Source organism: Ascaphus truei, chromosome 6 (genome assembly GCF_040206685.1).
Source record: "Ascaphus truei isolate aAscTru1 chromosome 6, aAscTru1.hap1, whole genome shotgun sequence".
Lineage (NCBI taxonomy): Eukaryota > Metazoa > Chordata > Amphibia > Anura > Ascaphidae > Ascaphus > Ascaphus truei.
In genome coordinates, this window is record NC_134488.1 from 19,291,224 (window position 1) to 19,306,666 (window position 15,443).

The 15,443-nt window shown below is 53.4% G+C and overlaps 1 protein-coding gene across 1 annotated transcript in view; it reads left to right on the forward strand.

Moving 5' to 3' along the window:
* LOC142498018 (mannan-binding lectin serine protease 2-like) overlaps positions 1 to 14,398 on the forward strand; it is a gene marked incomplete at its 5' end in the record, with an annotated part of 16,608 nt that extends 2,210 nt beyond the window's left edge. Inside the window, 2 exons of the mRNA XM_075606526.1 lie at positions 12,173 to 12,250; positions 13,241 to 14,398. Of these exons, the coding sequence (XP_075462641.1) occupies positions 12,173 to 12,250; positions 13,241 to 14,019 (857 nt within the window). The remainder of the gene's footprint in view (positions 1 to 12,172; positions 12,251 to 13,240) is intronic.
* Positions 14,399 to 15,443: the final 1,045 nt, after the last annotated feature.

A 15,443-nucleotide genomic window follows, 5' to 3' on the forward strand; every position in this document is an offset into this window, starting at 1 on the left:
GGCAGTGGACAGGAGGGGGGGGGCAGTGGACAGGAGGGGGGGGCAGTGGACAGGAGGGGGGGGGCAGTGGACAGGAGGGGGGGGCAGTGGACAGGAGGGGGGGGCAGTGGACAGGAGGGGGGGGCAGTGGACAGGAGGGGGGCAGGGCAGAGGGGGGGCAGTGGACAGGAGGGGGGGGGCAGTGGACAGGAGGGGGGGGCAGTGGACAGGAGGGGGGGGCAGTGGACAGGAGGGGGGGGCAGTGGACAGGAGGGGGGGGCAGTGGACAGGAGGGGGGGGGCAGTGGACAGGAGGGGGGGGCAGTGGACAGGAGGGGGGGGCAGTGGACAGGAGGGGGGGGGCAGTGGACAGGAGGGGGGGGCAGTGGACAGGAGGGGGGGCAGTGGACAGGAGGGGGGGCAGTGGACAGGAGGGGGGGGCAGTGGACAGGAGGGGGGGGGCAGTGGACAGGAGGGGGGGGGCAGTGGACAGGAGGGGGGGGGCAGTGGACAGGAGGGGGGGGCAGTGGACAGGAGGGGGGGGCAGTGGACAGGAGGGGGGGGCAGTGGACAGGAGGGGGGACAGGAGGGGGGACGCAGTGGACAGGAGGGGGGACGCAGTGGACAGGAGGGGGGGGCAGTGGACAGGAGGGGGGGGCAGTGGACAGGAGGGGGGGGCAGTGGATAGGAGGGGGGGGCAGTGGACAGGAGGGGGGGGCAGTGGACAGGAGGGGGGACAGGAGGGGGGACGCAGTGGACAGGAGGGGGGACGCAGTGGACAGGAGGGGGGGGCAGTGGACAGGAGGGGGGGGCAGTGGACAGGAGGGGGGGGCAGTGGATAGGAGGGGGGGGCAGTGGACAGTGAGACACACACACACACACACACACACACACACACACACACACACCTCAGTTGATGCGCCCTTTCTCAGTTCCGTTTGGCGCCGGAGGTGGGGAGCGACACCTACCTGTACTTCCGGGCGCCGCCACCGTCTGACTCGGCGCCGCGAGGGAGGAAGGGGGTCCGCCATCTTGCGCGCCGCGTGGCAGCTGCGGGAAGCGAGGTGATTTGGAGCGGGGAGGGGGGAGAGGTGATTTGGAGCGGGGAGAGGTGATTTGGAGCGGGGAGAGGTGATTTGGAGCGGGGAGAGGTGATTTGGAGCGGGGAAGAGGTGATGCCGCTGGGGAGGGGGAAGAGGTGATGCCGCTGGGGAGGGGGAAGAGGTGATGCCGCTGGGGAGGGGGAAGAGGTGATGCCGCTGGGGAGGGGGAAGAGGTGATGCCGCTGGGGAGGGGGAAGAGGTGATGCCGCTGGGGAGGGGGAAGAGGTGATGCCGCTGGGGAGGGGGAAGAGGTGATGCCGCTGGGGAGGGGGAAAAGGTGATTTGGAGAGGGGAGAGTGTGTGAGTGTGTGAGTGTGTGAGTGTGTGAGTGTGTGAGTGTGTGTGTGTGTGTGTGTTTTATTTATTTTTTTGGACCTTTGGCCCGTCACTCCGCCTCAGGCCAATGAGAGGTGTGGGGGGCGGGCCAAGGGGGTGGTGTGAGTGTGTGAGGCCAATGAGAGGTGTGCGGGGGCGGGCGGGCCAAGGGACCAATGAGATTGCCGCTAGGGACACCGGACATCCAGCAGGCAGGCATGCATGCAGGCATGCAGGCAGGCAGGCAAACATACAGTGCTTTCACTAATATAGTATAAGATACCCTGTTCATTTATATGTAACTATTTGTAACCATGTATTATTTGTCATATTAACTATGCCCAGGACATACTTGAAAACGAGAGGTAACTCAATGTATTACTTCCTGGTAAAACATTTTATAAAATAAATTCAATTCCTGTGATACTTACTGGTGGTAAGGCTTAGTTAGACGGGATTGCTGTATATTAACTCTTTGAGTGCCATAGGACGTAGCTTCTACGTCACGAAATGGGACATCTTGCCGCTGCTAAGCAAAGTTATTAAGGGGTTAGGGCTAGGGATTTTAGGGTAAGGGGTTAAGGTTTTTAGGGTCAAGATTAGCTTTAGGGTGAGCAGTTAGGGGTTTTAAGGTAAGGTTTTAATATTAGGGGCTTTTTGGGTAAGGTTAAGGGGTTACCTTTGTTGCGAGACGACCAGCGGCCAGCGACCCTCGGCGGTTGATCGGTCACAGACGAGTTGGCTGCGGCAAGTTGTCCTAGACGACTACATTATGGGTTCTGACACCCTAGTTGCCCCATGACATAGTAACTACGTCCCTCCAAAAAATGCTTGTTTTCTTAGGCTGAGTCCATGGTCAGCGCTTAGGCGCTGACCCGTGCTGAGGTGCGCTGACGCTTGTCAGTGAGTCCCTGCAGCTGCAATGAGAGCGGCTTTAGCAGGGGCTCGCGCACGCTTCCCCAGGCGTGCGGAGGCGTACCACTTAAAATTTTTTTAGTTTTGGCGTTCATGGGAGCGCAGAGCCGGTCACGTGTGCGGTCCGCCCAATGAGGGCGAACCAGCTCCGTGACGTCACTGGCTCGCCCCCAGACGGCGCGCGAACTAAGGCCAGGGAAAGCACTCGCTTTCCCTCAGCCTCAGCACGCCTACGCATGGCTGCAGTTACCATGGACTCAGCCTAAGGGGTAAAGTGATGTGAAGTGATGGCAGATGGAAGGGGGATAACTCCTTCTGTTCCCTCATCAGTGACATAGCGGTCACATGATCACAAGTGCCAGAGGAGCCGTGGCCCTCTGGCACTCAAAGGGTTAAAGCATCAGTCCCCATCAGAAGTCTATATACTTTTAATATATCATGCTTGTTTCTTGCCCCCTGAGCATGTATTTCCTACTTTAATAAAGGGGGGTACATAATCTCCTGGAAATATCATATTTCAATCGCTTACATCTGAACTAAGTATCTACTATATATTTCTGAAAGCACTGTATGTCTGCGTCCCTAGCGGCAATCTCATTGGTCCCTTGGCCTGCCCGCCCCCGCACCTCTCATTGGCCTGAGGCAGAGTGACGGGCAAAAACACACACACACACACACACACACACACACACACACACACACACACACACACACCCTCACTCTCCCCCGTCAGTTGGACCGCAGCTCACCTTCCACACACCCCCCCCCCCCTCCTCTCCCGGTGCCCCTCACTCTCTCCCCCCACCTCACCCAAATCCCCACGCACCGCAACATCCCCAGCCGCACCATCACCCTCACGGTGCGCTGCGGCCCTCCTGCTCAGCAGCAAACTCCAGGCTCCTCCCCCCTCGCGGCGCGGCCCGGGCCTCCTGCTCTCCCCCTCACGTGCGCCGCTACCGTAGGGAGGAAGCGCGGCCCGGGCCTTTTGCTCTCCCCCTCACGTGCGCCGCTACCGGAGAGGGGAAGCGCGGGCCGGGCCTCCTGCTCTCCCCCTCACGTGCGCCGCTACCGGGAGAGGGGAAGCGCGGCGCGGGACTCCCCCTCACGTGCGCCGCTACCGGAGAGGGGAAGCGCGGCGCGGGACTCCCCCTCACGTGCGTCGGCTCCCGGACGGAGGGGAAGCGCGGCGCGGGTCTCCTGCCACTCTTGCCCCCCCCCAGCTTCCCGAACTCACCACCTGCCCCAGCCAGATGCCACGGGGTCAACCTAAGTCACCCACCGTCTCCCACCCACGCACTGTCACCCACCCAGTCACCCACACACCCAGTCACTTTCACCCAGTCACCCACCCAGTCACCCACCCACCCAGTCACTTTCACCCAGTCACCCACCCACTCACTCAGTCACCCACCCACTCAGTCACCCACCCACTCAGTAACCCACCCACTCAGTAACCCACCCACCCAGTCACCCACCCACTCACTCAGTCATCCACAAACTCACTCAGTCAAGTCACCCACCCACCCAGTCACCCACCCAGTCAGTCACCCACTCACCCACCCAATCAGTCACCCACTCACCCACCCAGTCAGTCACCCACTCACCCACCCAGTCAGTCACCCACTCACCCACCCAGTCAGTCACCCACTCACCCACCCAGTCAATCTCCCACTCACCCACCCAGTCAGTCTCCCACTCACCCACCCAGTCAGTCTCCCACTCACCCACCCAGTCAGTCTCCCACTCACCCACCCAGTCAGTCTCCCACCCAGTTAGTCTCCCACCCAGTCAGTCTCCCACCCAGTCAGTCTCCCACCCACTCACCCACCCAGTCAGTCTCCCACCCACTCACCCACCCAGTCAGTCTCCCACCCACTCACCCACCCAGTCAGTCTCCCACCCACTCACCCACCCAGTCAGTCACCCACCCACTCACCCACCCAGTCAGTCACCCACTCACTCACCCACCCATTCAGTTTCCCACTCACCCACCCATTCAGTTTCCCACTCACCCACCCATTCAGTTTCCCACTCACCCACCCATTCAGTTTCCCACTCACCCACCCATTCAGTTTCCCACTCACCCACCCATTCAGTTTCCCACTCACCCACCCATTCAGTTTCCCACTCACCCACCCATTCAGTTTCCCACTCATCCACCCATTCAGTTTCCCACTCACCTACCCATTCAGTCTCCCACTCACCCACCCATTCAGTCTCCCACTCACCCACCCAGTCTCACACTCACCCACCCATTCAGTCTCACACTCACCCACCCATTCAGTCTCACACTCACCCACCCAGTCTCACCCAAATCCACCCACCCACTCACCGACCCCACCCACCCACTCACCGACCCCACCCACCCACTCACCGACCCCAGTCACTGACCCACCCAGTCACCGACCCTGAAAAAGTCACCCAGTCACCGACCCACCCACCGACCCAAAGTCACCCACCCACCGACCCAACTCACCCACCCAACCACCGACCCAAAGTCACCCACCGACCCAAAGTCACCCACCCACCGACCCAAAGTCAAACCGACCCAAAGTCACCCACCGACCCAAAGTCATCCACCCACCAACCCAGTCACCCACCCACCCACCGACCCAAAGTCACCCACCCACCCACCCACCGACCCAAAGTCACCCACCCACCGACCCAAAGTCACCCACCCACCGACCCAAAGTCAAACCGACCCAAAGTCACCCACCCAGTCACCGACCCAAAGTCACCCACTCAGTCAAGTGTCACCCACCCACCCACACAGTCACCCACACACCCACCCAGTCAGTCTCCCACTCACCCACCCAGTCAGTCTCCCACCCAGTCAGTCTCCCACCCAGTCAGTCTCCCACCCACTCACCCACCCAGTCAGTCTCCCACCCACTCACCCACCCAGTCAGTCTCCCACCCACTCACCCACCCAGTCAGTCTCCCACCCACTCACCCACCCAGTCAGTCTCCCACCCACTCACCCACCCAGTCAGTCACCCACCCACTCACCCACCCAGTCAGTCACCCACCCACTCACCCACCCAGTCAGTCACCCACTCACTCACCCACCCATTCAGTTTCCCACTCACCCACCCATTCAGTTTCCCACTCACCCACCCATTCAGTTTCCCACTCACCCACCCATTCAGTTTCCCACTCACCCACCCATTCAGTTTCCCACTCACCCACCCATTCAGTTTCCCACTCACCCACCCATTCAGTTTCCCACTCACCCACCCATTCAGTTTCCCACTCACCCACCCATTCAGTTTCCCACTCACCCACCCATTCAGTTTCCCACTCACCCACCCATTCAGTTTCCCACTCACCCACCCATTCAGTTTCCCACTCATCCACCCATTCAGTCTCCCACTCACCTACCCATTCAGTCTCCCACTCACCCACCCATTCAGTCTCCCACTCACCCACCCAGTCTCACACTCACCCACCCATTCAGTCTCACACTCACCCACCCATTCAGTCTCACACTCACCCACCCAGTCTCACCCAAAACCACCCACCCACTCACCGACCCCACCCACCCACTCACCGACCCCACCCACCCACTCACCGACCCCACCCACCCACTGACCCCAGTCACTGACCCACCCAGTCACCGACCCTGAAAGTCACCCAGTCACCGACCCACCCACCGACCCAGTCACCCACCCACCCAAAGTCACCCACCCACCAACCCAGAGTCAAAGTCACCCACCCAAAAAAAGTCACCCACCCACCGACCCAAAGTCACCGACCCACCGACCCAAAGTCATCCACCCCCCCACCCAACTCACCCACCCACCGACCCAACTCACCCACCCAACCACCGACCCAAAGTCACCCACGACCCAAAGTCACCCACCCACCGACCCAAAGTCAAACCGACCCAAAGTCACCCACCGACCCAAAGTCATCCACCCACCAACCCAAAGTCACCCACCCACCCACCGACCCAAAGTCACCCACCCACCCACCGACCCAAAGTCACCCACCCACCGACCCAAAGTCACCCACCCACCGACCCAAAGTCACCCACCCACCGACCCAAAGTCAAACCGACCCAGTCACCCACCCAGTCACCGACCCAAAGTCACCCACTCAGTCAAGTGTCACCCACCCACCCACACAGTCACCCACACACCCACCCAGTCAGTCTCCCACTCACCCACCCAGTCAGTCTCCCACTCACCCACCCAGTCAGTCTCCCACTCACCCACCCAGTCAGTCTCCCACCCAGTTAGTCTCCCACCCAGTCAGTCTCCCACCCAGTCAGTCTCCCACCCACTCACCCACCCAGTCAGTCTCCCACCCACTCACCCACCCAGTCAGTCTCCCACCCACTCAGTCTCCCACCCACTCACCCACCCACTCACCCACCCAGTCAGTCTCCCACCCACTCACCCACCCAGTCAGTCACCCACCCACTCACCCACCCAGTCAGTCACCCACTCACTCACCCACCCATTCAGTTTCCCACTCACCCACCCATTCAGTTTCCCACTCACCCACCCATTCAGTTTCCCACTCACCCACCCATTCAGTTTCCCACTCACCCACCCATTCAGTTTCCCACTCACCCACCCATTCAGTTTCCCACTCACCCACCCATTCAGTTTCCCACTCACCCACCCATTCAGTTTCCCACTCATCCACCCATTCAGTTTCCCACTCACCTACCCATTCAGTCTCCCACTCACCCACCCATTCAGTCTCCCACTCACCCACCCAGTCTCACACTCACCCACCCACTCACCGACCCCACCCACCCACTCACCGACCCCACCCACCCACTCACCGACCCCAGTCACTGACCCACCCAGTCACCGACCCTGAAAAAGTCACCCAGTCACCGACCCACCCACCGACCCAAAGTCACCCACCCACCCAAAGTCACCCACCCACCCAAAGTCACCCACCCACCAACCCAGAGTCACCCACCCACCCACCGACCCAAAGTCACCCACCCACCGACCCAAAGTCACCGACCCACCGACCCAGTCATCCACCCCCCCACCCAACTCACCCACCCACCGACCCAACTCACCCTCCCAACAACCGACCCAAAGTCACCCACCGACCCAACTCACCCACCTAACCACCGACCCAAAGTCACCCACCGACCCAAAGTCACCCACCCACCGACCCAAAGTCAAACCGACCCAAAGTCACCCACCGACCCAAAGTCATCCACCCACCAACCCAAAGTCACCCACCCACCCACCGACCCAAAGTCACCCACCCACCCACCGACCCAAAGTCACCCACCCACCGACCCAAAGTCACCCACCCACCGACCCAAAGTCAAACCGACCCAAAGTCACCCACCCAGTCACCGACCCAAAGTCACCCACTCAGTCAAGTGTCACCCACCCACCCAGTCACCCACACACCCACCCAGTCAGTCAGTCTCCCACTCACCCACCCAGTCTCCCACTCACCCACCCAGTCAGTCTCCCACTCACCCACCCAGTCAGTCTCCCACCCAGTTAGTCTCCCACCCAGTCAGTCTCCCACCCAGTCAGTCTCCCACCCACTCACCCACCCAGTCAGTCTCCCACCCACTCACCCACCCAGTCAGTCTCCCACCCACTCACCCACCCAGTCAGTCTCCCACCCACTCACCCACCCAGTCAGTCTCCCACCCACTCACCCACCCAGTCAGTCACCCACCCACTCACCCACCCAGTCAGTCACCCAATCACTCACCCACCCAGTCAGTCTCCCACCCAGTTAGTCTCCCACCCAATCAGTCTCCCACCCAGTCAGTCTCCCACCCACTCACCCACCCAGTCAGTCTCCCACCCACTCACCCACCCAGTCAGTCTCCCACCCAGTCAGTCTCCCACCCACTCACCCACCCAGTCAGTCTCCCACCCACTCACCCACCCAGTCAGTCACCCACCCACTCACCCACCCAGTCAGTCACCCACTCACTCACCCACCCATTCAGTTTCCCACTCACCCACCCATTCAGTTTCCCACTCACCCACCCATTCAGTTTCCCACTCACCCACCCATTCAGTTTCCCACTCACCCACCCATTCAGTTTCCCACTCACCCACCCATTCAGTTTCCCACTCACCCACCCATTCAGTTTCCCACTCACCCACCCATTCAGTTTCCCACTCACCCACCCATTCAGTTTCCCACTCACCCACCCATTCAGTTTCCCACTCATCCACCCATTCAGTTTCCCACTCACCTACCCATTCAGTCTCCCACTCACCCACCCATTCAGTCTCCCACTCACCCACCCAGTCTCACACTCACCCACCCACTCACCGACCCCACCCACCCACTCACCGACCCCAGTCACTGACCCACCCAGTCACCGACCCTGAAAAAGTCACCCAGTCACCGACCCACCCACCGACCCAAAGTCACCCACCCACCCAAAGTCACCCACCCACCAACCCAGAGTCACCCACCCACCCACCGACCCAAAGTCACCCACCCACCGACCCAAAGTCACCGACCCACCGACCCAAAGTCATCCACCCCCCCACCCAACTCACCCACCCACCGACCCAACTCACCCACCCAACCACCGACCCAAAGTCACCCACCGACCCAAAGTCACCCACCCACCGACCCAAAGTCAAACCGACCCAAAGTCACCCACCCACCAACCCAAAGTCACCCACCCACCCACCGACCCAAAGTCACCCACCCACCGACCCAAAGTCACCCACCCACCGACCCAAAGTCACCCACCCACCGACCCAAAGTCAAACCGACCCAAAGTCACCCACCCAGTCACCGACCCAAAGTCACCCACTCAGTCAAGTGTCACCCACCCACCCACACAGTCACCCACACACTCAGTCAACTCAGTCACCCACCTAGCTGTCAAGGGGGGGGGGGGGAAGCCTAACCCTGTCGTACGCCCCCCCCAAAATTACATCCCGGGCAACGCCGGGTCTCTGAGCTAGTTAGGTTTAAAATATAGCAACAGCATCAGGAAGGACAAAAATAGATCTGTTAACACAGGGGGGCGCAAACTGGGGGGCGCACCCCTCGGGGAGGTGGGAGATTTGTCTGGGGGGGCACGGGCGGTTGCAGAGGTCCCGCGTTCTTCCCCCATGCATTTAAATTAAATGCCGGGGATCGCGTGAGGCCTCTGCAACAATAACTTACCAGGATTCAGACGCTGTGACGCGTCTCCATGGCAACATGGCATCAAATGAAGTGCGGGGTCACAGGCGACAAATGACACCGCAGGTCACGTGACCCTGGAGCGTCATTTGACGCAGCTGTCAGGTAGGAGGGGGGGGGGCGCAAGCTCAGAAACAGGCAGACAGGGGGCGCAGCAGGGAAAGTTTGCACTCCCCTGTATTAACATATGTAAAAATAAGATACAAAAAAACAGCAATCAGGGACATGCTCAGGAGACAAGCTACTAACATTATATGAGCTAGGCTCATATCCTTCTGGGAGGTTTGCTGCTTGAAAAAGGGGTTTCCTGCTCTGGAGCTTATTTAAAGAGCCTATGAAAGTCAGGATCTCCCTCTTTCTCTAAGGCTGCGTCCCCACTAGCGCTGAGCGGGCGGCGCTTGCGGCGGTTACTTACATATATATATGTATCTATATGTATCTTGTGGCAGGATGACACACACACACATATAACTGGGGAATTCGAAAATAGTATATATATATATATATATATATATATATATATATATATATATATACACATGTATACATCAGATGACCTTTTTGGTCTGCATTTGGGCCCTTGTCCTGTAATAGGGTATCTCTGGAGGTATGTCTTATTGCTATATCCCCTCTGTAAAAAATCTTTGCTTCATGAGTACTGCCTGGGTCGCGAAAGATTCTTCAGTGGAGCAGTTTCTGCATATTCGCAGAAACTATCCCACCGGTATCCTTCTAATCAAATTATGTCGGTGATGACTAGAGGAAAGCAGGGGTTAAAAATCCCCTTCCCCATTCCCCACGGGTCTAGTTCACTGTCACAATAAATGAAGAATTGTTATGTCTAAGACATGCAAATGAGCATACAGTTATATTTCCATTTCATATATATGTGTGTGTGTGTCTATATATATATATACACACACACACACACACACACACACACACACATCAAATGGAAATATAACTGTATGCTCATTTGCATGTCTTAGACAGGTCTGCAACGCCGCCTTTTACCATTATCACCCAGCACACATCACTTCCACTGCAGCAAGGGATTCTGGGAAATGACATGCAAATGAGCACACAGTGCCACTTTTTGCTTCAAACCCATTTTTAACATGGTTCCCTATAGGCTTAAGCCTGCTGCATGGTCACAGCTCCAAGCACAGCCAGGTAAACCCACAGACAGTTGTTTCGACCTTAATGGGTCTCCTCAGTGTGGGGTTGGTAACTGGCACATGTCTCAGAAAGGTCTGCAGCCCTACTTTCACCATAATCACTCAGTATTGCTTTCACTGCAGCGCAGCTAGGGATTCTGGGTAATGACATGCAAATGAGCACAGTGTCACCTTTTGCTTCATAAACAAATTCTTCAAAGTACAGGTCTCCTCTAGGACAGAGGTACAAAGTAGAGCTCGACTCACAAATTCATAACAATTCTTCATTTATTGTGACAGCGAACTAGACCCGTGGGGAATGGAGAAGGGGATTTTTAACCCCTGCTTTCCTCTAGTCATCACCGACATAATTTGATTAGAAGGATACCGGTGGGATAGTTTCGGCGAATATGCAGAAACTGCTCCACTGAAGAATCTTTCGCGACCCAGGCAGTACTCATGAAGCAAAGATTTTTACAGAGGGGATATAGCAATAAGACATACCTCCAGAGATACCCTATTACAGGACAAGGGCCCAAATGCAGACCAAAAAGGTCATCTGATGTATCAGAACTTATAACCAACAATACAAACCATTTTCAAGATACACTGGCACGTGTTATTGTCCGACAGTGACCTGAAAGAGGACCTGACGCCCTATCCTTCCATCACAAGTAGAAACCTTTTGATATATAGTCACTATGAGCAAGAAGTCAGGCCAACTTGGCTCCCACAAAAGTCACTAGGCTCCTACAGATGCTCTCAATGTAAAGCATGTGAATTTATCAAAGTAAGTCAATCCTTTAACAACTGGGACGATTCAGAGACCTTCAGAATGCGCAATTTTATCAATTACCAAACAACAGGCGCCATATACCAAATTGAGTGCATCTGTCATAAGAAATATATCGGAAAAACAAAAAGAAAACTACTCAGATGGGTCCTAGAACATTTAGGAACCATAAGAAACAACAAGGATACACCAGTATCAAGACACGTACTTAATGCGCATGAAGGAAAGGTAAAGGTCCTAAAGTTCATGGGCATAGACCATATCAAATCAGGGATTAGAGGTGGCGATTGGGACCAGGTCCTCCTTAAAAAAGAGACGAGGTGGATCTATAATTTGGAAACGCTGTCATCTAAAGGCCTGAATGAAGGTTTTATGTTCTCGCCCTTCATCTAATACAACCACCGTTCTAGTCTAGCTTTGAAGGTAAAGACTCGCAAATGTAAAAAATTGACATCAAGCACACAATAACAACCTAACCTATGCCACTGACCATCATAGGCATTTCCTCTAGGGCGCAGGTAGCAACACGTACCTGCATCAGATGTACATGCAAGGCAAATATAGACCCCACTAAGAATTACTTTATGAGGTAGACGACCTTGTTCTGTTCTTAGCTTGGCAAACATAAATAAAAGCTCAACTGCACATCTATGCACTATATACAGCTCGGTATATACGACTGCGAGAAACCAAAGCAAAATTGCAGCAGAGTGTAAAACGTTTAATTGGAAGGTTTGTTTTTAACTTTTGTTTTAGGGCAATACCGGTGTGGAGTCGATGGATTTTGGGAAGATCTTAACACTTGGAACAAAACACTTCCCGACTGTGTGCCTGGTAAAGTACAGCATGTAGGCCAGGCGTGGGCAACTCTGGTCCTCAAGGGACACCAACAGGTCGGGTTTTCGGGATATTCTTTCTTTAGCACAGGTTGCTCAATCAGTGGCTGTCATTATGACTGTTGAAGCCGGGATATCCTGAAAACCCAACCTGTTGGTGTCCCTTGAGGACTGCAGTTGCCCACCCGATATAGGCCTTAAAAAAATCAGGTCTCCATTTTACATGTTCATTATCTAATGTACTTATTGCATAAGAATTATTTTAAAGAGGCAGTTACTCCTAGAAACTAAGTGAACTAATGGCACGGGTACCATTACTAAACAAAGGCATGTAGAGGAAAGTTGAATGTGTCCTTAGAAACCAAAATGCTTTGGCTATGATTTATTATTGTTACCCAATCCCTTTTTATATTAAACTGGCCCAAAAGGCAATAGAAAATAGAAACCAACCTATTGCAGCACGACAAGCGAAGTGAACCCTTTTCTTGAGGAGGGGAGGAATTATTCACAGGCTAAACACTTTTTTGCTGTTAGGTGGTACTACCCCTTTAAATTAAAATTCATGTTCCTACTGTGTGGTACTATCTCCACGTGATAAAATCTGCCATCTCGCCTTTGTGCTTTTCACACCACTTCTGAAAACATAGTTGCCTGGATTGATTCTTCATTGAAACAAAGTAAAGCGCCAAGAGGTGTGAGGCACATTTCAGGATTTTACTCTGATGTATGTCGAGATTATATCAGGTCTCATCTACAGGGACCATTAAAAAAAATATATATATAGCTCTTTCTGTGTATGGCATGTTAAGAAAACTCCAGCTGCAATTCCAAATCTTGAAGCATTACATTTGAGCAAATGTAAATCTTGTAGTTTATAACAGTGGGACATGAGCCACCTTCCATTACATAGCAATGGATTACTGGATATTTTAGTGCTGAAGATGTTCAGAGCAGCCTAGATTTAACACCTCTCCCCCTGTGTTCCTAGATTGTGGAACGAGAATTGTAGGAGGGCTTCAACGCATAATTGGCGGAAAGGTTGCCACCACTGGAGAACACCCATGGCAAGTCCTGTTAAAGTACAATGAGTACCAAGGAGGAGGGGCATTGCTGTATGACAACTGGATTATTACTGCAGCACATGTTGTCCACAACTTTGAGGACCTATCAAACGTAATTATAAAAATGGGTCTTTTGCGTGTAAAAGACAGTGCTTTTATCCAGGGTTGGCCTGAAACCATCATTGTGCATGAAGGCTACAAATATGGAAACAACTTCGACAATGACATTGCCCTGATAAAGCTGAGAAACAAAGTCCCCATCAGTGAAAACGTTCTAGGAATCTGCCTACCTGGGAAGGAAGAAATGTTCCAAATCTCGCACCATGAACATTCTAATCATATAGGGCTTGTGTCCGGCTGGGGAGTTACAGAGAAAGGGTTTGGGTCCCGCACACTGAGGTCTGTGGAAGTGAATATTATAGACCACAGCCAATGTAAAGCTAAATATGCTGCAAAGTCAACTAGTAATGTACAGTATAGAGTGACCGAGAACATGATTTGTGCTGGCTATGAAGGTGGAGGGAGGGATGCCTGTTCTGGGGACAGTGGAGGACCATTGGTTTTTTTCAATGCTCAAAGCAAGAAATGGTTTCTTGGAGGCATTGTATCATGGGGACTGGATTGTGCTGTTGCGGGGCAATATGGTGTTTACACAAAAGTAGATAATTACCTTGATTGGATAGAAAACACCATTCAGAAATATTAAAGTGTTTAGCAAGTTTAATTCGACGTAATCCCTTTTGTAATTATAAAGCACGGACATGTTTTGTCATCCTGTCAGAATGAAAGTGAAAACATGGCCTTTGCTTTTTAGATTAGATACAAGGGGTGGCTAAGTGAAGTAAAGAGTGCAAGAACAAAAGCAGTAACTGTTAGAGCTCCTTTTCTGTTAACAATCAAAGCAGAGCATACTTTGACATTAAAGCTTCAGTTCAAGCAATATCCTGCAGGTGTTTTTTAAATAAATCAGTTCTGTAAGAAAAAATACTTTTAGCATTTTGTTTAAAAAAAAAAAAAAAACAACTTTGAAAGACCAATTTTCTTGTATTCTATTTTAACAACCATTTGCTAAGGCACTGCCCCTTCATGTCCTGTCACACCCCTTTGTGAGCCCTGCCCTCCCTCTTGCACGTGTCAGTGTAGGAGTGCTCATGAATATTCATGAGCTTCCACTGAGTGACAAAAACAGAGGAAATCCATTCCCCATATTTAAAGATGTCGCCAAACTTCGCCGATCAATACACGGAGAATGAATTGACCGGCAGCTATGCAGTTCTTTAGGTAATTAGAGATTGCCCACATTAAACTATTGAAAAAATAAATAAAAAAACTAAAAAAAAGGGGGCTTGAACTGCAGCTTTATGGTTTAGAAATTAAAAAGGTATCTTCATTAAAAAATACCGTTAAGTATTCTATGCATCTACATTGATACACTATTTGTTATCTCTTTTTTTTAAACATTTTATTTAGTTTGGTATTTTACAGCATGATAGGAAAGGGGTGCAGAAAGAGAAAGGGGGAGGCAAGGTAGGAGTGGACACAATGCGTAATCTCAGCATATCAGTGTACAACACAGTTCATAATCTTGGTATATCAGCGATCAACACAGTGGTCTACAACAAAATGTAACAAGGTGTATAGAAACAAGAGGGTTGTGGGTCCAACTGTGGATGCCGACATATCGTGTATTTTGAGGGATCAGCGTTGTGTATTGACCAGATATTTAGCCAATTAGTCCATCTACCTAACACTTTCACTTAAGACTGTCCTACCTATCTATCCACCGGAGTATGAGATTGGGTTATTTGGGACAAAGCTCAGGCGGGGCTGTCTCCAGGTTGCCGAGATACAGCATATGTTTGCAGTTACAATGTGAGTGGTAAGCTTATGGGATCCTCTCCGATGATCTATTAAGTGAGGCTAGCCATGGGTCGGGGGAATGGGGAGGGAAAGGAAATCACCACCGCCACTATCTCTCCATTTAGCTGGAAGATCTGTTTCCAGATACAGGCATAGCCCGGTTTAAGGACACTCACTTTAAGTACACTCGCGAGTAAGTACATGTCGCCCAATAGGCAAACGGCAGCTCACGCATGCGCCTGTCAGCACGTCCTGAACAGCAATACCGGC